The sequence below is a fragment of the Ixodes scapularis genome, unplaced genomic scaffold, assembly GCF_016920785.2.
Source record: "Ixodes scapularis isolate PalLabHiFi unplaced genomic scaffold, ASM1692078v2 PGA_scaffold2__306_contigs__length_199485367, whole genome shotgun sequence".
NCBI lineage: Eukaryota > Metazoa > Arthropoda > Arachnida > Ixodida > Ixodidae > Ixodes > Ixodes scapularis.
The window spans coordinates 142,403,488-142,427,941 of record NW_024609857.1 but is presented as its reverse complement, the minus strand read 5'-3'; the positions used below and the strand labels follow the sequence as shown (position 1 = coordinate 142,427,941).

Below are 24,454 nucleotides of genomic sequence, written 5' to 3'. Positions count from 1 at the left end.
AGCTAGTCAAACACATTTTCATATAAACGTTCAGGATATTCGCAAACCAGTTATTTCGGCAAAATAATGCACTAAGCAAACATACCTGCAAGATTTTTTGTCTTGTTTTTCGCTTGACGTGTGCAGTCACGCGTGTTGGAAATGTGTACTACATAAACAAAATACTTTCATGGGTCAACTTTGAACGAGAGGCATTTCAGAGTCGCTGAAATTCCTCTCGTTCACACAATAGCCTCGATGTTAACTAAGCTTTCTCCCGTTAGATAGCACCGGAGGGATTTGTAGGGACGCCCTCGGCTGGGCTTTTTCATATTGTGCGCGCCTATACTTACCTAAACGTGTCGACAATGCTGCCACCAGTAAATGTATGTAACAACTAAAAATAGCTTCCATTATCTTGAAAATCCTCAAATGTACTGTTGAGGTGTTTTATAATGCCCCGGTTTGGGAAAATCTGAAGGAACTCTAGAATTTTTTATCCGAATACTTTAGAAGTTGCAATAATGTTTCGAGACTATGCGTTTGTTTTCGTTTCTTGTCGGACATCCAATGAGCATATCCTCGTACGAAAGGAGCACGCCAACGGCGTCGCCTATGTCGCCTCTTGTTCTCGGAGAGCCTGGATTGAAGAGAGCGTGCAACTCAAACCATGGGGAGCGTTTGCAGCTTAATGGCGGACGCCTCCATCGGAGATTGGTCTCAAGTGCGCATGCGCTGCTTTATCATCTGGCTAGGAGGAAAGAAGGCGGAAAGGTGAATAAGCGCGCTGTCGGACGACTAACGCGTTCGTCACCTGTAGCTCGCGTTGCAAGCGCGGCCCGTAAACCACGTGACCCTGTTCGGGCAGTTGGACATTCTCTGTAATACAGGCTCTCTAATCTTTCGCTGCCACCTGGCGGTTGTCGCCGCCTACTCGTCGGGAAGCGATTGTGACCAATTGCGTGGGCCTATTGTGCCCGTCATTATTACGACGGGATTTAAGGTTCTTACAAATTCCGCAAGCTTTTTCCGATGCGCAAAACTTAATCGAACCTCATCTGAGTGCAGCCGCCAAAGAGGACCTATGATCTGTTTAGTGCTAGGGGCGACCTAGTCGGGGCTCGAGTTTTTGTCAGGTCCTTTCCTATACTTGAGTTCGGCAAATGACAATTTTCATTGGAAAAACTGTAGTGGTTTCCAGGTAAGATTTAACTATGAAATTATTCGGTCGCTTGCTCAATGCAACCAAGTCTAAACCAAATATCAAATAGTTTTTTTTTTTCTTTTTTAAGACGTGTTTAATCGTAAATGCATCCCGGAATCGTAACCTCCAGACCAGATTCCAGCTCTAAATGTTGCATCTGCATAACTCCATAATGGAGACTCGAATGAATAACTTTTCTGCCGTTTCTTTCCCCGGTTTTTTTTTTTTTTTTTTCATTTCATATTTTTGCCGCTATGCTGAGCTTGTTTCCACCTCTCACTCGGATAGGCGGTAGTTTCTTTACTTGGAGTCTTTTCCGCTGGGTGGCGTCGCCTCCTCTGGAGTAGCGAATATTGTAGGATTTTGTTTAAAAATGTCTCAGACATGTAGCAGCTGAAATATACCCAATAGATGTTTGTGTTTTTATTTACATACCTCTGCTTAAATAAGCTTCTTAGGTCATATTTCAGTCTCTATTAGCGCCGAGATTCTTCAGTGTCGCCCTTTTATGGTTTCCTTTCGTGATGTCACGGCTAAGATTTGCCTCCGCATCGCCATTCATTCATTCATTCATTCATACGTTTGTTTATTTTCCGTGCTCATGAACAGCGAGTAGCCTGAGTAATTATGCCCATAGTCAAAAATAGCACGCACAAGAGATCTACGGCACCTGCAACAAATTATATCTATTATGGGGGAGCAGGAACTGGGTAACAGTTAAATATCAGTCACTGGACGCCGAAACGCTTGTCCACGTGAGTTGAAAATGTCGATGCTGGTTGTATTGAACCTCTTTTAAAAATGTTGGATGCGGTTTATGGGCCTGGAAAGGCTGATTTTTTTTAAACTGAGGAAGTGGGATTTACCCTCAAAAGCACTCGCGGTACATATATATTAATAGCTGATGTGAGAGTTGAACAGTCAATTCGACAATAAGCGCATTTATACGAAAATACTAGATCGCGCTCAAGTCTTCTGGAGCTTAGTTTAGTACAGCCTCATCGTCGTAAAAGCCTGTTATACTCATAATAAACACTGCGACCAATGTATCGATCATAAATAATACGAAAGAAACGTCTCTGTACGCTTTCGATTTTTGCCTGGTTTGCCCATACCAATACAATTCCAAACGCCCGAACTAAATTCAAGCTTGCTACGTACTAATGAAAAATAGAAAATGAATATACAAGCTGACGAAGGAAATTCACGCGTTATTCTCGAAATAACACCTAGCGTGATGCTGGAAAGATGTTCTTCAAATGGACAATGATGAATCAATATATGCTCCTAAATCTACTGTGCATTCAACCCGCAGAGGTAGGTTCTCAAGATAGTAACAGAAACTTATGATTTCCAATTTCTTAGAACAGGACATTACTACAGTTTTCTAAGAATTTAGTGTTAACAGATTGCTGCAACACCAATGGTGCACAGCATTAACATGCTCGAGGATCATTTCACAGTCATAGATGGATGACACCATTTTGATGGCGTCAGCATATTGCAAAATATGTGGATGGCGGACACAATGCCATAATTGGCAGAAATTGCCTCGCCGTAGGCCGGCGATTGGGCAGGCATTACCAGTATACAAGACCATGGTTGGACCAGTCGCGAAAAACTTCTACAACAGCGGCGCTTTCGGTGGCACACGTCGTTAAAACGTGTAAATAAACATTCCGCATAAGTACGTATTTTGTATTTATCAAGTTTGAAGAGCTGTTTTTATTAACAAAAAAAAAAAGTTGAATAAAAGGCTTTCTCAATTCATAGATATTACAGGTCCTTACAAGTTTAACAGAAAATTTTTTGCGAGGCATTGTTTTAAGTAACTCTCCAAAAATTTCTTTCACAACTTCAATTTTGGCTGCCTTTTTCTCACGGACATAAAAACTCGAGAAATGTTCGTGCGTCGGATTTTTTTTTTTTTTTGTGTAAAACTACTATATGTGTTTTTAAACCCTTAAAATTGGGGATTCGTGCACCAAGTGTTCCTAACTCCGGCCGCATGGATTGTGCTCGGTTCTTTCAAAACCGCCTGTCGTGTTTGCAAATTCACGTATTAATATTGTATAATGTTGTTTCCAGGATATTCATAAAACTAAGAAAGATAATACCACAAAAAAACATTATTTTTGTTATTTTCACATATGCAGCACAGTTACTAGAACTTCAAATTAAAAAAAAAAAACAGTTTTCATTATTCAAATTTTTTTGTTTGTTTTTTCACCAGCTCGCGTCGCGTTTTCTACCGCTCAGTTGCAAAGTGGCAATTGTAAGCCCTGTATACAGAACAATTCACCTTAGTAGACCTTTCGCTGAATAACCCAAGCACCAAGCTGTATGCTGGGATCGTAGATACACGCGCTGCGAGCATCCGACTTATGAATGTAAAATATTCAAAGTAAAGAATCAAAATAAGGCGTGGAAGGGCGAAAGTGAGAAGTGCCATTTGTTTTACATTTTCACTTTTGAACAGTTAATGCTGCAGATTCCAGCACGCGCGGCGCATATATCTACGTTCCCGGCATTCATGTTGGTGCTTGGGAAATTCAGCAATAGACCCTTTCCGAAATTCAGTCTGGCCACTTTTATCACAATCATCATCATCTGAAAAATGGCATATACGCCGAAATGATGGCGGCCTTCGGTTTACTGTTGAAAGAACAAGTTGAAGATACTCCTAAGCTCAGGATTCGAGGCCTATACACTCGAGACGTTAGCACGTTCCAAGCAGAAATTGAATGCAAGAGCTGCGTGAGGGTTCATTTTTATAACTGGGGCCCAGTTAATTTGTTAGTAGCACAACATCAACTTAAAGCCCCTTGAAGTTGATATATATAACTTTATCAAGGCGCCTATCTGGGTTGGCGCTTCGTTCTGACTGGTCGCATGTTTGTGGCCATCGACACTGAAAGAGATGATCGAGAAAGAATTGTGGAATGAAGAGCACATTCTTGTTGGCCGTTTACTTGCGAAAGTGACGGTGCCCAACGAAATACAGCAGTCTACAGGTTCATTGCCGCCATCAGTATGGCAGAAGTTAAACCGCCATTTCAGCTACCAGATAGCACTGAATTTTGGGAGGGGCTATTGATCAGTTGTTTTCCTGTGCGTGTTCAACTGCCCACATGCGACAACAGTGGCACTATTTGCCGGTCTCTCGGCTCGAATAGGGAACCTTTTCAAACCGATGTCCTCACCAGATGCCAACCAGCCACCTTCGTCGACTGCGCTAACGGTTCCTGTTTTACGGCTGTAGCCGCGAGTGACGGTCGGAGCCTTGATGTGCAACTCTCCTGTCCTGTACGGACCAACTGGCAGACCGGTTTCCACGTCCACAACCTGCGTGGATGAATGTCAGTGGCGAACCGTGTTGTATTGGGCGGTAGCTCGCGCAACTTAGCCTAGCCGACACCTCCTCAGTAAGAAAGCCTAAGTGCTTTCCGGCCTCACTAACGAAGACCACCGTAGGCCAGAGATTGTGACACGACTATACGGCGCCAGCGTAAGGCTAGGAGTCCTGTTCTCACTATTTGGACACGAATTCCTGCCGAACGCTGACGCGACACTGTTGGCCAAAATGCGGCCTGGGATAACCTTCATTAGTGATGCAGGAAAGGATTTAGGCTTTCTTCTCTATAGGAGGTGTTAGCTTTGCTACATATGCACCCCTTTAAAGTTTCCTTTTAATTCTGTCCCCATGGGCGTACCAACCGGGGGAGGCGGGGCAAGGGGGGCGCTTGACCCCCCCCCCCCTGTTCTCAGAGTGGGGGTGGCAAGGTATGTGTTTTGCCACCCCCCCCCCCCCCCCCCCCCCCCTGAAACGGCCGCCACTGGGAGGGCAAACACTGGCCGGCGGCGCCCAAGGAATACCAAGGGCACCGCCCCACGACCCACGCCGGGATATTTTTAACGCGCAGGCGATGCATACCCTAGCAACGGCGCTCACGCCGGATTGGCTGGTTCGTGGAGATAGGCGCTGCCGCCGTCAACATAGGCAGCGGATACAATGCGAGTTTCCGAAGCGGCAGTATAACTTAGTGGTACGATGTCTACCTCATACGTATCAGGCCCGGGTTCTATCCATGATGTTGGCTTAGTTCTTTTATTTTTTTTTTCCTCGAGCATTTTGTTTTGTTGAGGCATTTAACAATATTTACGGCATTTTTTTTTTTTTTTTACGATTAACACTGAAAAAAACGAATGTTGTTGACGAAACATCGCTCAACTAAATCATAGGGGACTGTATTTACGGAAGTGCATGGGGGACAGCAGGGCTTAGGTTGCCGACAGGACGCCGCAAAGCGGTGTGTACGGGGGGGGGGGGGGGGGGGTTAAGTGGGTGAATAGTTTTGTAATTAGCAGTCGCACACTGTCGCCGCGAAGCGGCTTGGACGCACGCGCGGGCGTGGGTTAGCGCGCTTCGAGTGATACACGCGCCGTCCGAATCCGAAATCTAGGTTGCCGCGCGTTGGCGAGCAGCCAATCCGGCGGGAGCGTCGTTGCTAGGTGGTCTATCGCCTGCGCCGTAAAAGGAGACAGTGACCAAAGAGCCTGGTGCGCATACGCAACTGGCCCTCTCCTCTCCCCCCTTTCCCTATTTTACAACACCTACACACACACAAGCCCTAAAAGTTAGTGATGGACCGAATCTGTCGAACTTCAGATTCGGCAAAGTTTCGCACATGCCGAAATTTTGAAAGAAAGTTCGGCAAAGATTCGGCAGAAATTTGGCAAATGTCTGCGCATGCGCACGAAGGCGATGGGGTCATGGATCGCAAATGGACTCCGCGCAGTCGCGCGGTTACCATCGTACAGTTTACTACAACCAGTGGTTACGGCGAGGTGTGGAGTAGGCGACGTGGTAACTTTGCGTTTGTGAGTTTTTGCGAGTGTGGTTCTCTTCAATATTTTCTGCCTCAAGAAGAGAAGATCGACCAGTTATTTACGCAGTCCACTGCGCAAGTGCCAAATGATGCGGTGCATTCTGGATAACGTGATTTTCATTGGACCTTTCCATTGATGCAACGAGGTAGTTGAAACATTGACTGACAACTGCCTCATATTACGCTGAGTTTGCGGAGCCCACTGCCGTCAAACGGTGCAGATTCATGAGAGCTTGCCAGAATGTATGGGATGCAGCTAGCATCCTCGTCATAATTTTATACATGTTTTCTCCCTTCCTTTCTTTCCTTTTTACGTACTTTCTGTAGTGTGTATGTTCTGCACATTTATTTGTGTTTTTTTTATATGTGGTGGCGGGCTGGCAGCAGACATGCACAAGCTACTCAAAAAAAGTAATTAAGTTAAGTTACCGAGTATTAGCCTCAAAAGTAATTTGAGTAGAGTAGAAATTACTGAAATGGAAAGTAATTAAGTAAATTACTAATTACCGTAAAAAGGGAGCAAATTACTTTTGAAGTTGCTTTTATTTTTTCTATGCTAAAAAGGAAATACTTACAAAGGTTTTGATGCGTTAGCGAAATTCTGCTAGCCGAATATAAAGCGGCTTGTGTTTTCACAGAAACACTTTAATAGCTGGTTCTGCTTCTGCATGCCTAATTGTTGTGTACTTCTTTTTGGTCAAGGATGTACTGCGGATATATCATTTCACCTTTGAGGTTTAGCACTGCCTGAGCTTAATTTTGCAGACAGCGTTTGATTGCTTACAGTGTTTGTTTAATGTACGTCTAAAAACTACTTGGAAGTACAAACTTAATGAGAGATTATGTACTTCAAGTAAAGTAGTAAGTACTTTGGGTTCAATGTACTTGAAGTGAAGTACTATAAATACAATGTACTTCCAAAGTAAAGTAGAAGTACTTTTTAACTCACTCTTTCAGAATGCCCTCTCAATCCCTATACAGCGTTTATTTATTTTTTTTCTTTAACATGCCGGTGTGCATAGCTTCAGGGGAAATCGGAGGTGCATCAGTTTTTTCTTTTTCTTGGAAATTGCGTTAATCAATACGCCATAGAGTAATTGCTTTATTTTCGCTGACGAACCATTTAACACAATCAACTTACAAGGCACTTATTGGTATGGGTATTGTAGCCGCCATTTCTTCACTCAGAGAAAATGACGTCTCGAAAGACAGCACAAACTATAGAGGACCAGCAGATCAACTTCAGGGCGGGCGCTGCGCTTTGTTACCTCCTTTGAGTGAGGATGTAGTGTGTATACCTCCTGTAGTGGGCAAGAATTTCTACATTGAGGAAAAACGGGGACAAGCCCTTTTTTCAAATGCGTCAAGTCTCCTTAAGCTTCGGTATACAAAGAAACGCTAGTTTTCGGCGGTAATCCCAGTTACTCGGCCTCTCTTACATCGTGTATGTTCGTTCTTCGCGTCCTATAGCAGTGTCTTTTGCAGTGGGGGGTTGGTTAAAATTTTGGGGAATTTTGGACTATCCAAATTGCTTTTTTCCACCCCCCCCCCCTTTCTACGCCACCATGCTTCCCCCTCTGCAAATATCAGCTGAACTTCTAACATCTTATCTCTGTTGATAGGCAAAACAGCCACTCAGAAAAGGGGTTAAACTACTAATTACCAAAATAGAAATGTAATTAAACGTTACTAAACTACCCAGAAAAGTAGTTAAACTACTGTAACTTGAGTAAAGTAGTTGAACTACGTACAAGTCTGGCTGGCAGGCGCTGTGCGTAAGGGTTTGCACCTATCTGTCTAGCCCCGCACACCACATGGGCACCTTCCAGTATGTGCAAATAAAATTAGTATTATTATTATTAATTTTATTATTATTATTAACATTATAACAATCCTGTTTTCGGCTCACAAGTAGTTTGTGCCAAAACAGAATAAAATTGCTTTTTAGTTCGCGTTATTTCGCGATTTTCATGTATCTGCATAAAACTAAACACAGAACTGTCATGCCCTTGACGTTGCACATCCGACATTCCTAACTCTCCCCATCTTCCTAAACGTCCGTGTGTGTCCTAACACCAGAAACCGGAATTTTAAAGGTTAAAAACGGCACGTTGCGAATATGGAACGCACACTTTCATGCAAAGCTGACGTCAAGTGACTCCAAATCGAAAAACATGCATATTTACAATATTGTTATCTCTTCTGGCGAAGGCTTAGTAACCGTTGCATTCGTTTTCGCGCATGAAACGGTGACTCCCAGAGAAAGTAAGAACGCAGCGATTGTCTTCATTCTAACAATGTAAACACGCTTGCATGAGTGCGCTGATGAAGCCTCAAAATCAAAACTCTCCTAGCGTGATTCGTGACTGCGCCGGCTACCCAACCTCGTTGTCAAGCCATTTTCTGCAAGCAAAGACTAAAATTGCCAGTAAACATACAAAAACGACATCGATACAATTATCTTGTAGAAGATCACCTTATTTAGTCATAAATGTGTCAATAGGCACTACATGCTCTATTTATGTTAAGAAAAAAATAAATATCAATATTAAATCTATTAACAGTGTATTTTTGCCGAATCATTGCCAAATCTTTAGAAAAGTTCGGCAAAAGTTGCGCCGAATTTGCAATTCGGCAAAAGTTCGGCCCATCACTAGTAAAAATATGCGACCCCAGGGGGGGGGGGGGGGGGGGGGGTCTGGTTTGCCCCCCCCCCCCCCCCACTCAAAACCAAGTTGGTTCGCCACTGTCTGTCCCTGTTACATCGCCCAACCCACCAATCTTGTGTAACGTCACGCTTCTTCTTCGAGAAATGGAGGAGAGTGTACGGAGAAGGAGTAGGGAAATGACCCTCCCCTCCGTGTTCTCCCCCCCTCCTCCTCCTCGAGAGCTGCGCTCTAATTTCGCATTACAGGGATTTGTAAACGTCTTTCGTCTTTTTATTAATTCAAATTGCGATAACGCAGGCTCCCGAAAGACGCCACAATCACAAAAACAGGCAATGTAACCAACATAGTTTTAGAGGAAGGTCTCATCTCTTAGCATATGAAAAACTCTGACATCGTTTTCAAGCTATCCAAAAACACAGGATGTCATATACAGTTACACCCCTCTAGCGTGGAACTATATAACAAATATTTTAAGTGTGTGGATTTGACACGTACGTCAAAAAAATTAATGCTGCGCTAAAACTTTCTTAGCTCAATTATAACGTTGTGAGACACATTATGAGTTAGAAGTGAAACCGAAATTATCGTCCATACGGAGACATTAAGGAGTTTTCGTAGTCCGTTTTCCCACCTCCGCTACGCTCTTCGGAACAAAGACGCCGCCACTGCGCATGCGTGGCGCTAGCTTTGCCGGCGGAGTCCTGGATCTTGTAGCAATTTAAGGAGAAAGTTGCGGGACGGCGAAAACGACCTACGAGAACGCCTTATTAACTCCAAAATAGAAGTTATTTTCGGATTCGTTTCTAAATTAAAATCTGCCCTCTGGCGTTAATATTACCCTGAACGCGTGCGTAACATGCCAGCTTTCTCGTAAAAGCGGGATTATTTTCTTTCATTCAGTGAAGCCAGCACACCAGACGGGCATACAGTTGGTTTCGTTCCTGGAGAGCACTTCTTTTCTTCTAAAGCTCCGTGCACGTCAAATGGGACACCCCGTATACACGCCCGCCGCGCTTACACGTTTACGGCTCTTCTACGAGCTCACCTTCAGCTGCACCAAGCCCGATGGGAAGCCGATGTTGTTGCAGTCGGTCTCGTCCCAAGACGGCATGCAGGCGGGACTGAGCGCTTCCGAGAGGCCGTACATGTTCCGGAAGCATTCGAGGGAGAACTGGGAACGGATCTTCCTGCCCAGTGTGGTCGGAATGCAGCCTCCGGTGAATAAGATCTTTTTCACCGTATCCAAGGTAACGCCTGTGAGTTCAACGTGCTCGGAGAGTTTGCGTAGCATGAAGGGAAAACAGACAACAGCTGTGATCTGAAAACACGGACAGAAATTATTAGTATACACGTTATTAAAAAACAAGTATACAGCTTCTCCGTTGTCATCGAAAACTTAAGAAGCGCATTACCGCTACGTGGCCAATCAGAGAGCGGCATTATCCGGTAGGAACCTCGAAGAACCAATCAAGGAGCGAGGAGCGGGTTGAGTAATCCACACCCTGCAGTCTTCGATCCGTCGGTTAACTACATGTCGTTCCGATAACTCTGACAACGATAATACCCGATAGCGATAATATGCACGCAGGAAAGTGCCGGCTGAATATTGGGTAGAGGCCATTAGAGTCATCGGAACGATCTTACTTGAACTCCCTAATGTCATGCTTCGTGGCTAGAGCCAAGACAATGTCGCTTTATTGCGACGTGCGCGAATAGAGGAAGCCGCAGGCTTTGTTCATTAACTGTATGCTCCGTGTCACTAGCTGCGTGCAGTGCAGGCGAAGGCAACGCCAGGCGAAGAGAGAAAGGGGTGGAGCACTGAGATTGCGGGACAGGAAAGGAGGGAAATGGAGGGCGAGAGCAGTAATTGGTGTTGAACAGAGAGCACTAGGCACGTTAGAGAGGAGGTTTTTCTCCTCCTCCTCCCCGGCCTTCCTAGCGTTTTCCCTTTCTTCCCTCGCTTGGCGTTGACTTTGCCCGTACTGCACGCAACTAATGACACGGAGTATGGCTTCTACTTATCGTCTGCCAAGAACAACCGTCCTGGTTGGGTGGGATGCACGTTCAACGCGCAAAATCCTGCATTCCTCCCAATGAACATCTGTGTTCTTCGTATGAGACAAATGGAAGCTAGTTCTGAGCGTCCTCTGCAGACAACCACCGACGTTTTACGTTTACTGCAGCTCTTAAAATATTAAACTGCCGGAAGAAAAAAATATACGTTTTTTTTTCCTTCGAATTGTGTAGGTTGTTATGAAATTACAAATGACTTATCTCAAATGCACATTGAAGTTTCGTCATCAAGCATGTAAAGAACATATATTTTAACGCTCCGTGAGGAGTCAGAACTTTATTTTTCTTTTACGACCACGTTGGGTGTAAACGAAGATATGAAGTCTTATTTCGCCTAAGTTGTCCGCATTTTATTCGAACTTTTGTCTGGAAAGTATCTGCTGCTTTTGTTTCAGTGAAATATTAGGCAAAGCCTGGTTTCCCACATGTTTCAACTAAAGTCTCTAAATACTCGAAGGTAGCGCAAACCATTGTCCAAAACGGGAAAGAAAATTTCCTCCTCTTCCACGCCTTCTCTCTCTAAAATTTGACTGCCTTCTCATCTTCACTTCGATCGGGCTCGACACGTGACTCTAACCTTCCTATGAGCCCGTGCGCATGGGAAGGTTAGGGCTGGCTGTTGATGTTCATATTTCATGTCTTGTGATTCGTTCATCGGCGTCTTTATTGGATAATGCCTCAGTCTGATTTGCTGTGGAGTGATAAAGAAGGTGTATGGACTCAGCAGGTTCTGCGTTCTCAGCCGACCTTCCGCTGTAAATTGAACCAGAAAATTCGGCGCCTCCACATAGAAATCTCAAATTTTAACCGGGCGTGTACTGAGCAAGTTAATTTTATCGCGTGAAATTTGAAGGCGCAGTTCCTTTCCTGTAAGGAATGAAAGCGAAAGACTTGTCTGAGTCAGGTTTTGACGCAATTGCAGTCGATCGAGTTATTGACGCCTATTTACTTCTGGCTCCATCTCCCGATAGGCGCAGTGAGCGGACGACGCACTTTGTTGTCTGCTCACCGCGCCTACCGGGAGATGACACCACCAGTAAATAGTGGCGCTAACTCGATCGTCCGCAAACGCGGCCAAATTTGACTTCGCCAAGTTTTTTGCTCTTATTTCTTACAGGGAAAAAACTGCGTTCTGAAATTTCGTACGGAAAAACACACCTGCTCAGTGCTCAATCACTTAAAGTTCGAGCTTCCTATGTGCAGAAACCGATTTTTCCGACTCCTTTTACATCATGTAGGTCCGCTTAGGACACATTATAGTTAAAACATTTGTCGCTTTTCGCTTAAAATAATCCTTTTTTCTTCTTCTTCAACCCCTTTTAAAGCAGTTATGAAGAAAACTACAGGCGCGCGTACCTTGTGTCTTTTTATGGCCCCGGCCACTTCCGTCATGGGTGCATCCGGCTTCCACATTACTGTGGTTGTTCCAGTGCAGACCCCAAACATTGTGAAGAAAAATCCGAAGGCGTGCGTGATTGACTCGCAACCTAAAAACACATCGCCGGCACCGAAAATTCTTGATGACCTGCAATGGAGTGGCAAAAAATAAAATCTAGGTATTTTGATTCACTTGGCTCACGCGAGCCTGATAAATTTAGTGAAATTGTTTACACATGGCTACATTTTTTACTCGTTCCTCTGGAAAATAAAATCGGCTTTGATAGGTAATGATGTATCTAAACGACGAAAAGCTTACGTGAAATAGTCTCATTACTTTCGAAGTGTCCCTCAAAGTGTAAAAATATATGAAAGGTGTAAAGATTATTTCTGTTTGTCGAGCTAAAAGGTAGAGCTCGGACTGTATAAAAGACACTGTTGCTTCTGACGAACAGTGCGCAGAGTGATGCTTTTATAATGTAGTCGAAAGATTGTAATATGACTTAATTCATTAGAGGTAGAAAAAATTCAGCTTCTTAACTTTTTATAACAGTCGCAGTTTCAGAGTTATAACATTTTAAACTTATGGCCAATTGCTACGCAATTGTGCTAAATACGTGACACGTTCCAACATCGCGCACGTTTAGCGATACTCTGAGTTTCCAGACGTCAGACACCTACGTTCACGGCGCACTTCATCGATAGTTTTACACGAACCATGTGTACACTCGATAGTTGTTTTTATAATAATGAGGTGATACTACCGCCAACCGGGCTGATGAACCTGGTGATCATGCCGAGACTTCCAGATACTCTCGAGTTCGTCCCCCTTAACGCGCACAGTTGTCGAGCTCCTCCTTGCCTACCCCACTCCTCCTCGCCTATCCGTCTGGTCACATGACATCCCCGTTAACCCATCAGCTTCGAGCACCTCACTCCTCCTCTCCACAGATCAACCAATCAGTGTCGAGCCTCGCGGCCACGCTTTTATCTGGGCTTCACAAAATGCCGAACCCCTAGCCAAAGAACGTTTCACGTTAAAGGCAGAGTCAATATAAATTATAATGCTAACAGACTTACGTTACGCAAACATAAAAAAACCGAAATGGTCAGCAGTTGCAGACAAATCGTCAGCAGTGGCTAAAACAAAATTCCTTGCTCTTATAACACCTACGTTAGGGACATCATCCCAGCAATGTAGCTGTAGTGGGTGATTTCCACGGCCTTGGGGGATCCCGTAGTACCAGAGGAATAGCATATCGCCGCTATTTCGTTCCTGGTGTCAGGCACAGAGACCTCTTGAAACGACGTGTCCGAGATATCCTGGAATGCGGACACTGAGAAAAATCCCGGCCAGCTGCCCACCACCATTAGCTCCTGGGAAACAAAACAAAAGGTTATCCGTTAACTATTTCTGCGCGTTTTACCTGTGATATAACAAACGGCAATATTTGTTTCACATTGAGTCACAGGTGATTAGAGATTTATAATTAGATTTAATGCAATGCTTCAGTTGTGGCGATCATTTCTATGATAGAATATGCTTAAATGTTTTTAATGCTCTCCCTTCGTTCTGTACGCTGCATTAATAATAATGCATAATATCTTTTTCCGTTTCATACACAAAGAGGAAGGCCAGGCAAAGAGCTGATACACTTGCAACTTGGCGAGCCTTTACTTTCTTTACACATTACGGCAACAAACGGAAAAAAATATTTCAAGCAACAACAAAAGAAACAAGTAAACAACGAAGCATTAAAAGTACTCAGCTAACAAAGAGCAGCATATACTCTCTGATTGCCTACTAATATTCAGGTGTTTACTCGCATGTTTATTAAGAAGTGATGGAAATGTATATGTTATGGATGTTAAACCATAAGTAGTGCGCGTAGTGATAACATTCCAACTCTCGACATGTCGTGTTGTGTACGTCTGATGTGTTCTTGTCGAACCTGACAATACAGAGATAGAAAAAGTGGTTATTGCGTCTTATTGCAACATTATACTAAACTCTCATTAGACGATAGTTTTATGAGTGATCTATTGTCACGACTTCATGTTTCATAAAAAAAGAAACTTCTTGTAGGAAACATCTAAAATAAAGAAAAATTGGCAGCGACATTTACCTTCTAAGTCCTATAAATTGCAGTTTTTAGGACCGATTGCTCCAATTCTTCTGAAGTCATTAAACAGAAATTTTGAGAGCGAAGAACCTATGTTTTATTAATTTTGAAGAAATTGAGATACGTCACGGGGGGGAAGGGAGGCAAATGGGGAGGAAGAGGAAGAGGATAGAAAGAAGAGGGAGGGGAAGGACGGGGTGGGAGGAGATTGGAAGGGAAGAGAAGAAGATGGGGAGGGGAGCATTGTAGGAGGTTGAGATGGATTGGAAGGGGTGGAAGAGAGAAGTTATGAGAGAAGAACGAGGAGTTGGAATGCGTGAGTCACGTGACGTATTTTTCCCGCTTAATCTAGCGGGGAATACGAGTTCCTGTGTCACATGACCAAGCAGAGGAAAGTAGGAGGGGAGGGGGAGATGAGAGAGCTGGCGTTGTAGGAAAATAAGGGAGGGATAAATAAGAAGGAGGAGGCAGATGGGGAAGACAGCGTAGGAGAGGGAAGACAGGGGGAGAGAAAGGGAGCGAGAAGCGAAGATGGCGATGAGGAGAAGGAGTCGGTGTGTCTGGGGACATATTGCCACGCTAAATATAGCCGGGAAACTGAATTGTTGTATAGGCCACGTGACGTCGATTTTCCTCGCTAAATTTAGCGGGGAAACTGAATTGGAGATTAGGTAACGCGACATCGACTTCCGCACTTTATTTAGCGGGTTGACTCAATGCGTGTATAGGTCATCGGGACGTCAATTTCCCCGCTCAATTTAGCGGGGAAACTGAAGTCGTGTTTAGGTCACAACACTTGAATTGTCTCACTAAATTTAGCGAGGAAACTGAAGTTGTACAGGTCTTGTGACATCCATTGTTCTACCAAATTGAGCGGGGTTGACGTCTGGTCACTACCAAATTTTGAGGGGTGGCGATTGGTTTCGTGAGATTTTTGATATCACGTGACCTAAACACTATTTCAGTTTCCCCGCTAAATTTCGAGGGGAATGCATGGGCGGACGGTCAACATTTTGGTGTTGGAGGTGACGTTAAAACTCGTTTAAAGAGAATATTTATACGTTTCTTTTTTTTTTTTTTTTTTCATTACGATTAAAACCTTAGTTTGGCAACTGGGCTATTTATTGAGTTTTTGAGGAATGCATAGCTGTTTTATTGTTACAAAGTTTGTTCAAGTAAGGCATTGACGATCCAAAGTGTCATGCCGAGAAGTCTAGTGTGCCTACACAAAGGGTTGCCCGGTTGAACTTGGGCAAAAGCCACGCACCCAAGTTTTTGGTCTGTGAGCACGGCATCACCTCACACCATCGAAGAAGATTTCAAATTGCCTATATCTGTAAAACATATCATATACTTCAGAAAGTAACGCGTTATTTGGGAATCTCTCAAACATCTTTACAGGACACGAAATAGTATGTGAAAGCTCTATTATTAGTTATGTTGTTCCAAAGATATACGTTAATAAGAGGACAAGAGTGGCGTGTGCAGTTACACAGAACCGAAAAGAGCACATGCAGGTAGGTATATATATATATATATATATATATATATATATATATATATATATATATATATATATATATATATATATATATATATATATATACATATGACTTCATCGCACGTATACGCACCTTAATATCAGCTCGAGTTTGTAGTCCCCGAAACTTTGGCGCGTTCTCAGAGTCGGTTAAAATGTACTTGGATGCAGAGTCTGTTACTTGAAATGTCAGCTCATCTGAAGAAATGAAAACCCCAAAAACCTTTATGTGCATGAAATCCAAGCCTATAGTCAGGCTCTCCAAAAATATTTGTAGAAACTAAGAAAGGAAAGGAGATGAGATGGCGCGGGCACGCCGTCGGAATAATTAGTAACTGGACGCAAGCTAGCTTCCTCTGTCTCAACTCGCCGTTTAAAAGTACTCGAACTCAAACGCCGGCATCCGGCTTCCGGCTTCCGTGTTCAAACGCTTTCGGACGCTTTTTAGAAACAAAGGCATCTAACTTCGCGTCTGCGCACTAATCATTCGAATCAGAGCTCGGCGTTCCGACGTCGCCGTGCGCTTTCATCTCCTCCTCTCCCGCAGTTTCTACCCGTATAGCGACCACGGGGGTCTTAAGCTCCGTATTCATATCGCCATTTTGTCTATATTAGAGAGCGGGGAGTATAGAAGATAGAAAAAAAAAAAGATATCCAGGAATATAATTTCGATCTAAATATTTTACCGAACGTTTCCAGAAAAATGTTCACGTCAGTCTCAACCGACGTAAATGCCATTTCAATAATAGCCTTTCGCGCGCTTCCGTCTTTGTATAGTGGGTTTTTGAACGAATTCTGAGCATGCGCAGTTGGCTTTTTCTGTGGAGTATTCGACCCGGCACATGCGTCCACAGTCCAGAGCTTCAGCATTTTTCACCTCACTGATAAGCGCTGGAAAGGTCTATACTTAGTAATGTTTGGAGGTGCTTTGTGAGCTGTTTCAATTATATGTTATACATATAGGCTGGTTTAATTATATATTATGCATATGCGCTGTTTTGATTATATGTTATACATATAGGCTGTTTTAATTATATGTCTATACATACACTAACCTGTTGTTTTTTTTCTAGTCGTACCGCGCTCGAGGTGTGTGATGCTGCGGCGAACAGAGGTTCTCCAGCTGAGCCAACGCCCCCTTGATAGCAGCCGTGGTACTGATTTTTTTTACATCGCGTAAGCGAAGCAGAGGCACAAATCGTACCATAGTTTTGAATAGGCGTTCGTCTCGCATCCTCAATGACTCAACCGAGCCTCAACGGGATGCTGTTACAGCACTCGTGTCCAATATCTGCTCTACAATAGCCTCATTTATGTGACGGATAACATTAGGTACTATGGCCTTGCTATCTTGGAAGCGTTGGCTGAGGATGAGGTCTAACAAGATAGTTTAAACGGTTCGACATAAAAACTCGAATATTTGCGAAACGTAATTCTCTGTGGCGGAAGGTATGAGAACGTTCCCGAGTTCTACAAGCTCTTATTTGTGTCCTAAGCAATTCTTCGCACAAATTACCTGGACGGTGGTTGAATTTTCGCGCACCGCCGAGACGGCGAATAAAAAAGTTTTTTTTTCCTTTCTTTTTACCAGTACGTGCTGAACCTATAGCTTGTCCACTACGGGCGGGGTTTTGTCTTTCCCACGGCGGGTCACTGCCCTCAAGTCTTTCCCTTACCCAAGGACCGGGGCATCCAGGTGTACAAACCTATACAGAGCCAGCATAACCCATAAGTGCACTTGTCTACGGGCAGGCCGTTTCGTAAACTAGACGAAGTGCCGTGGACACAAATCTCGGGCGCAGGCCACGACAGTGGAGACCGCGGATCATGCTCCAGTGGTTATAGGGGCTGGCGGCATGCGGGGGTCCCAAGAGCGCCAGAGGTTTACGCACAGACGTAGACACAGCCTCGGGTGAACCCACCCGGGGTGGTTGTGTAATCTTGGAATCCGGGGGGATCTTTCGCCGCCCTTGTGCTCGCTAGACGCATGCGTCTTGTGTCCGGCAAGTTCTCTGTTTATCTATTCGCTTTAACGCACCTAATGTTCACACTCCAAGTGAGGGTTTTACCCGTGAGGCACGTCCTGGCGATTCTCGCTGGAATCATCGGAGTGAGTTTATTTTCTCCGACCATAAACAAATTACGGCTCGTGTGTCAATGTTTTAACTCTAGCCGTGGAACCTGTCCTTGGGAACTGACCTTTGGACTCGTGGCGAGGGTGGTTTTGCCCGTCCGATTGGTTAAGAGTGTGTAGGGACCTGTTCCCAATGGGATTTTATCCAGACCCTGATTGTAGGGGACGCGCTTTTCCTTCTGCAATGCTCTGACTGACTGAAAATCGTCGAGTTTGAACGTGCCCGAGTGGCCCGGCAGTTCTCTCCCGCGGTTCACCGCGTTACTCGGCGACAGCTCCTGCTCTGCTGTTTAGCCACCGTCCTCACCGTGCGCGGGAGGACACTTGACGCAGAGGCGTCCGTTTTTGTAACGGTTTAACTACGTAAGGCGTGCACGGAAGTTAGTTACAGTTTCTAAATATTTTTACTGTCTTCCTGCAATTGTTTTACGAAGCAGTAAGGTTTAGTTTCCTTTGCTGTAATCATTACAACTTAGCCTCCAAATCCGTCAACTCTCCGCCGTCGGCCTCAACAAGAAGATGTCTTCAACTCCAACCAGCACCCGGCCCTATCTTCCACGATCACTTCCGGTCTTTGACCACACTCCAAGGTCCGGGACCTAAAGAACCTAATCTCTAATTTACGTCTATTGTATTTTATATAGCTTGAAGGGTTCCGGGCATGCAGAAGAGTATTTCTGAGGCACGAACCAAACCCAGGTCCGAAAAAGGTATCGAAATCCTGGGTGGCAATGGAGTTTACGCATCGGGTTTAAGATATAATTAAGAAAGTCGCCCGGTACGCTAGAACTATTACATAGCTACTATCCTACAATGCAACCCTCCCTCGCGAGGGAGGATTGATAAGGGGGGGGGGGGGGGGGAGGAGAGAGGGTTGCTGTCAGCGCACCCCTTACCCTTCCCCCCACTCAATCTGCGCGGCACGACCCCATTGGTCGCGCGCGCTATGACGTCAGACCAACAGCTGCACTCCTCTGCTGACTCTCTCTCTCATGGCCTCGCTGCTGTGCGACCAACAGCAACACGACCAGGCAATGTCCGCACAAGATTCCAATATAAAGCTATCGCTTTCCCATTTTATGACTAAACAGAGAGGCCAAACCAGTACTGTAATAAAAGCGAAGTTTGACATCGTTTCAACTTTTAAGTACAGGTTGCTTGCGTTCCCGTCTGCAATGATCAGTTGCTGCGTGTTCCTATGGCTCAAAGGCAATGCGCGTGCGCAGAAACTCGCGTGAGGTGAAGCTTCTGCGCATGCGCCGACAGCGGTGCCACCGCGGGTGCGTGATGTCAGAGTCGCGTCTACGGTCACCGACCGCTTAAAGAACGCAGGGCGTGGCAATTGAGTCCCAAGCATGTTATTATGGCTCGGCCGCCAATCGAGTTGCGGCCGAGAAAAAACCGAAGAACGAGAAGCAAGGAGTCATTAAGCTCCGCCCGGCGCTTCTTAGGCCGAGACTAAGGTGTCGGCGCCCGGAAGAAGCAGGACTCACCGGACGTCAGCGCAGGTTCGGTCAAGATGGTCGTTGCTCCAGCAAATATGACGCCGAACAAAGCCACGAAATTTTCCAGTGTGTTGCACAAACAGCAGGTGACGCGGTCACCGCGCCCGATGCCTCGCGCTTGAAATCCGGCTGCGTAGCGTCGCAGCAGGCTCAGCATCTCCAGATACGTGAGGGAATCGGCATGCTGCACCTGGAAGAGACCGTCCCATTTCGCGGACGCTTTAGCGCCGGAAAAAACGATCCGACTCTCGCCGAATTGTGATAGAACCTTTTTCCGAAATTTAGTCTGATAAATTTGCTCCCTTACATCATCATCTGGGGAGTGGCCTTGGTGTCGTACTAATGGAGGCCTTGTGGTCGGGAATCGAATACAAGAGCTGCGTAAGCGTCAATTTTAACTCAGGTCCAGTTAATCTGTGGGCGGCACACAATCGGTTTTACAGACCCTTGATGTATAAAATTTCCTCACGGCTCCAACGTGGATCGGTACTTCGTTCTTACCCGTTGTGCATCTGTCACCATTGCAACTGAGAGATCCAGAAATAGTTGTAGGGTAAAAACACACGTTCTCGACTGCTGTTGACTAGTGAAAGTGATGGCGCCTTGCAAACTACTACGGTGTGCAGGTCAATTACTGCCATTAGTATGATGAAAAGTAAACTGCTATTTGAGCCACCCAATGGCGCTGAGTTTCGAAAAGGGTCTATTGCTCAATACTAAATGGGCCACATCAATATGGGCGTAAAGTCTTCTTTAATAGCCACTGACAAGGTGATCGTCTCAAAAAGAAACAAATTTGGGGGTGTGCTAAACCAATGAAGGGCATCTGGCACGCCCCAGCGGAGGACCACTTGGGGATCTCTTGACGTGGAGCCGAAATACTAGTTGCGCGGCGCTCTTTTCGCAATAAGCCCACCGACAGAACATCGGCCGGGATTTGAACCCAGCACCTGGCGATCAGCAGGTCGGTGGTTTGCCTCCGAACCACCGAGACTGCTGACAAGGTAAGTGATCAACAGTTACTTAATGATTACTCTCTGCGTTTCTTTAATTGTAGTAAAAAATGGTAAATGGAAATTAACTCTGACAAATCTGTATTTGTGAGAGTTACGAAGAAGAAATTCCCTCTGGATTTAATCTATGGCGTCGATGAGATAGTTTTGAAGAAAGTTAACAAGATTAAAGTGTCCCTGCAACTATATTGGCTGGGAAGAACTGTCGCTCTACACGAGCTTACTGGTACTAGTGGGACCTAAGTATACTCACCCGCAACGGCACTGACCATTTGGTTTGGAAAACCTTTATTGTCGGCTAGAGTTACAGGTGGGCAGTGGCGTCACAAGGGGGGGAAGGGGCGGATCGCCCCGGGCGCAGGGCTCAGGGGGGTGTCGCGGCGGGCCACGAGAGGGGGGGGGGGGGGGGGGGGGGAGTCGCGGCGGGCTACGCGACAGCGGAGGGGGGGCTGGAGGGGGGGGGGGGGGGGGTGTCGCGGCGGGCTACCGCCCCGGGTGCCACTGATCCTCGTGACGCTAGGTCTTGCTTGGTGGCCGTCAATGGAGATCGGCGGCGACCTTTTGGGCTCTAGTCACGGCCTGGACTTGGGTGTCCAGGTCGGAGCTGAGCAGCAAGTTCTCCCACGGGCCCGGGTGCGCGAGCCTCTAGAGCGATATTGGTGGGGAATCTGTCGGACAGTCCCAGAAGATGTGGTCTACGGTGACTTTGCCACCGCATTTGCTGCACTCCGGTTTAGATCTATCTGGGTATGCATGGCTTAAGAACGCGGGGTTAGAGAGAGTTTTAGTTTGGAGCTGTTTCCATAGTAGCTCCTGTTCTTTGGTTAAGTTTTTATTCGGAGGTGGGAAAGTTGGCCCTTCGAGCCTGTAGTGTGGAGTGATCTCGTGGTACGTGTTAAGGCCGTCTCTCGGTAATCTGACGACCAAGTTATCATCCACAGCTCGGCCGATATATCCTCGAGCTTTATCGCGGGCTGTCTCGTTCCCCGGGTTTGACGAGTGAGCCGGCACCCTGACCAATTCCACGTCTTGCGTTTATTTTGGGTAATTCTTGAGAATTGCCAAGGAGATGGGAGGTATGCGGCACTTGGCGAAATTATCAATGGCTGCTTTTGTATCACTGACAATTACTCTCGCTTGCAGGTTTGTTAGCGCCAAGGCGATTGCCGTTTCGGTTATTTCGAGAGAGTTTGTAGGTACAGTCGCGTTTGCTACGAGTTGGCCCTCCTCGGTCACAGCGGCGATCGCGTACGCCCTTTTAGGGGTTGGGTAAGCGGCCGCGTCCAACGGCGTCCGTTCGGCCCTCAAGTTTCTTGGCTAGGGCTCGGACCCGGGCCTTGCGTCTGCCTTCGTGGTGGACGGGGTGCATGCATTTCGGTGATGGTTTTACCGTGATTGTCTTTCTGTCGTTAGACGGGATTATGCGCGTGCCCGCGTTGAGTGGTGCCGCGTTTATTCCTAGTCTTTTTAGGATCGCTCTACCCGCAATGGTGCGAGCGAGCCTGAGCTCTTGCATTCTGCGATGGGCCTCAGTCAGCTCGCCTAGCGTGTTATGTAGACAGAGTAGCAGTAGCTTGTCGGTGGAGGTGTTGAAGGACTCATCAGGCCTACCTGATGAGTTTTTCGATTTTGAGTTTCTCGGCGTCGTATAATTGTAGATAAGGGAAAGCGTAGGTCATTCTACTGATGACAAAGGCCCGCACCAATCGGCATAGATCGTTTTCCTTAACGCCTTTTCTCCTGATCGCTATGTGACGGATCAGTCTAATGGTCTGGTGGACCGAGACGTTTAGCATTTCGATGACTTGGGTATTATTTCGGTTCTCTTGGATGATCATTCCAAGGATCCGGATGGAGTTGACTTGTTTAATTAATGACTTTGCCTTGCACACGTACGTTTATGTCGGCTGGCGGAAGGCGGGATTTTTGTCCCCTTGGATTGCCTCTTTTAATTAGGCGCTTCGATTTGGGATGAGAACAGACTAGTCCTACCGCTTTGACGTAGGCTTCTATGGTATCGACTGCCCTTTGTATGGTCTCTTCTATGTCCCCATCATCTCCTGTGGTGATCCAGACGGTGATATCGTCTGCATAGAAAGTGTGTCTGAGATTTTGGATAGCCTCGAGTTGCTTCGGTTATTCTCCGAGTGCAAGATTAAACAGAAACGGCAAGAGTACTGAGCCCTGCGGGGTTCCCGGACACCTCATGCGAAAGGGATCCGAGATCGTCCCGCCGATCGATATTTCTGCCGTCCTCTCGTCCAGAAACGATCTTATGTAGTTGAAGGTTCGGGATCCTGGATTTAGCCTCGACAGGTTAGTGAGGATGGCCTCATGTGACAAGCTGTCAAGGGCCGAGGATGACTCTCGTGCTCGAGCTTTTGGTGATCACTTCTTCGCCAAGTTGGAGCATGACGTCCTGCCTGGACAGTTGGGCCCTAAATCCCAGCATGGAGGGGGTAGGTAGTTGTTATCCTCCTCATATCCTTGGAGTTTGTTTGGAACCACGTGCCTCATGAGCTTCCCTGAGCAAGATGAAAGGTGTAAGGGAGGTGGGTCTTAGGTTTTCGGTTTTTAACTTCTTGCCTGGTTTAGGTATAAAGATGATTCTGGCGTGTTTCCATCCTTGGGGGATTTCACCGTCCTGCCAGTACTTGTTGCTCAGGTCATTTAGGGCCATCACAGACGTGAGGTCGAGATTTCTCAACATCTTGTTTGTGACGACGTCGGGTCCCGCCGCTGATGTTGTTTTGAGTTGGCTCATGGCAGGGGTGGGCAAAATACATGCAAATATGTATCGAAATAAAAATACAAAATACTTCGTCAAAAATGTATTTAATTACAAATCTAATTATATTTCTAAAAAAGCATTTAAGTACACGATACAAATACCACCAAATGTATTTGGTCTCCTCCAAATACTTTTCCAAATACATTCCTCAAAATTTGCGGCAGCGACTTCAGGACACCTGCAACGGGTTTCTGGGTATCTCATTTTAATTTTGCGTCGCACACTCGGGAGTTAGTATGGGAGGCTCTAGTAACGTAATAGAAATATAATAATAAAAAATGTAATCAGCTTGGACGTAATGGGTGAAAAAAGTACAGAGCTTCAAGCAGCTTTTTTTGCCAACCACATTTTGGTATAGACCAACAAAGAACCCAGACGACCAAGACGCGCAGCACTAGCTAGAGAATTTTTTATTCTTGTAACTCGCACCAGTTACGAAAATCTGGACGACCCGCGCATTTAGAATGTTGCAGGCAAAAATATGGATGGAAATCAGGCTGGAAAGCATCACAAGTTGTCACAGGCACTTATTTAGCCAGTCTGCCTGTGGACATCGATTTCGTCACTATTCTTGCCCTGGACTAGCACCGTAATCACAAAGTCACTAAACGCTTGTGCTTGATTGAGAGACACTGCATTCGGTGCAGAACGTAGTTTTCTTCCTACTCTGGACGGTGCCTTTAAAATAAAGCCGGAGGAGAAAAAGAAAAAAGCCCCACGGCCGAATAAAGGATGGAGACTATATCTAACCATTCTTGTTTTTATGCATGTGGTTGTAACTTTGGTAATAACATTTATTTAACGTAATAGAGGCAAGTGCCGCGGGCGCCCGGCGTGGCCGGGCGCCCGCGGTGAGGGAGACGCGAACTGCCGCAGGACTGTTGTATGAAGAGATCAGAAGTTTCTTGGTCTGTTGTTGCCGTTGGCGTTGAGATGAAGAAAGAGCAGCTTTGGACACGTTTGTGATGAGCAAAATGAGTCGTGACAATAAATTTCAGGGTTGTGTTTTAGCCCACAAAATTGTATTTAATAACAATTGTACTTAAAATACCCACGTTTTAGCATTTAAATACACACGTCAAACACATTACCCAATTTGTAATTAAATACAAATGCAAAATACACAAAGTATTTGAAATACGTATTTCAGATACTTG

The 24,454-nt window shown here is 45.6% G+C and overlaps 1 protein-coding gene and 1 pseudogene across 1 annotated transcript; both read right to left on the bottom strand.

Moving 5' to 3' along the window:
• Positions 1-4,273: 4,273 nt before the first annotated feature.
• Positions 4,274-12,227, bottom strand: LOC120837153 (long-chain-fatty-acid--CoA ligase-like). Its single transcript, XM_040206370.3, has 3 exons — positions 12,171-12,227; positions 9,787-10,059; positions 4,274-4,528 (listed from the first exon to the last, which is right to left on the bottom strand). The coding sequence occupies exons 1-3, from the start codon at positions 12,225-12,227 to the stop codon at positions 4,274-4,276; spliced, it is 585 nt and encodes a 194-aa protein (XP_040062304.3).
• Positions 12,228-21,043: 8,816 nt separating this feature from the next.
• Positions 21,044-22,302, bottom strand: LOC121836617 (annotated as a pseudogene).
• Between the last annotated feature and the right edge of the window lie 2,152 nt (positions 22,303-24,454).

Excerpts from the sequence above, each read along its gene's own strand:
- LOC120837153 (XM_040206370.3), bottom strand. The coding sequence starts at position 12,227 with ATGTGGAAGCCGGATGCACCCATGACGGAAGTGGCCGGGGCCATAAAA. Across the intron at positions 10,060-12,170 it reads GGGCCATAAAAAGACACAAG|ATCACAGCTGTTGTCTGTTT; the intron begins GTACGCGCGCCT and ends CCGTGTTTTCAG. Across the intron at positions 4,529-9,786 it reads CGGGCTTGGTGCAGCTGAAG|GTTGTGGACGTGGAAACCGG; the intron begins GTGAGCTCGTAG and ends TCATCCACGCAG.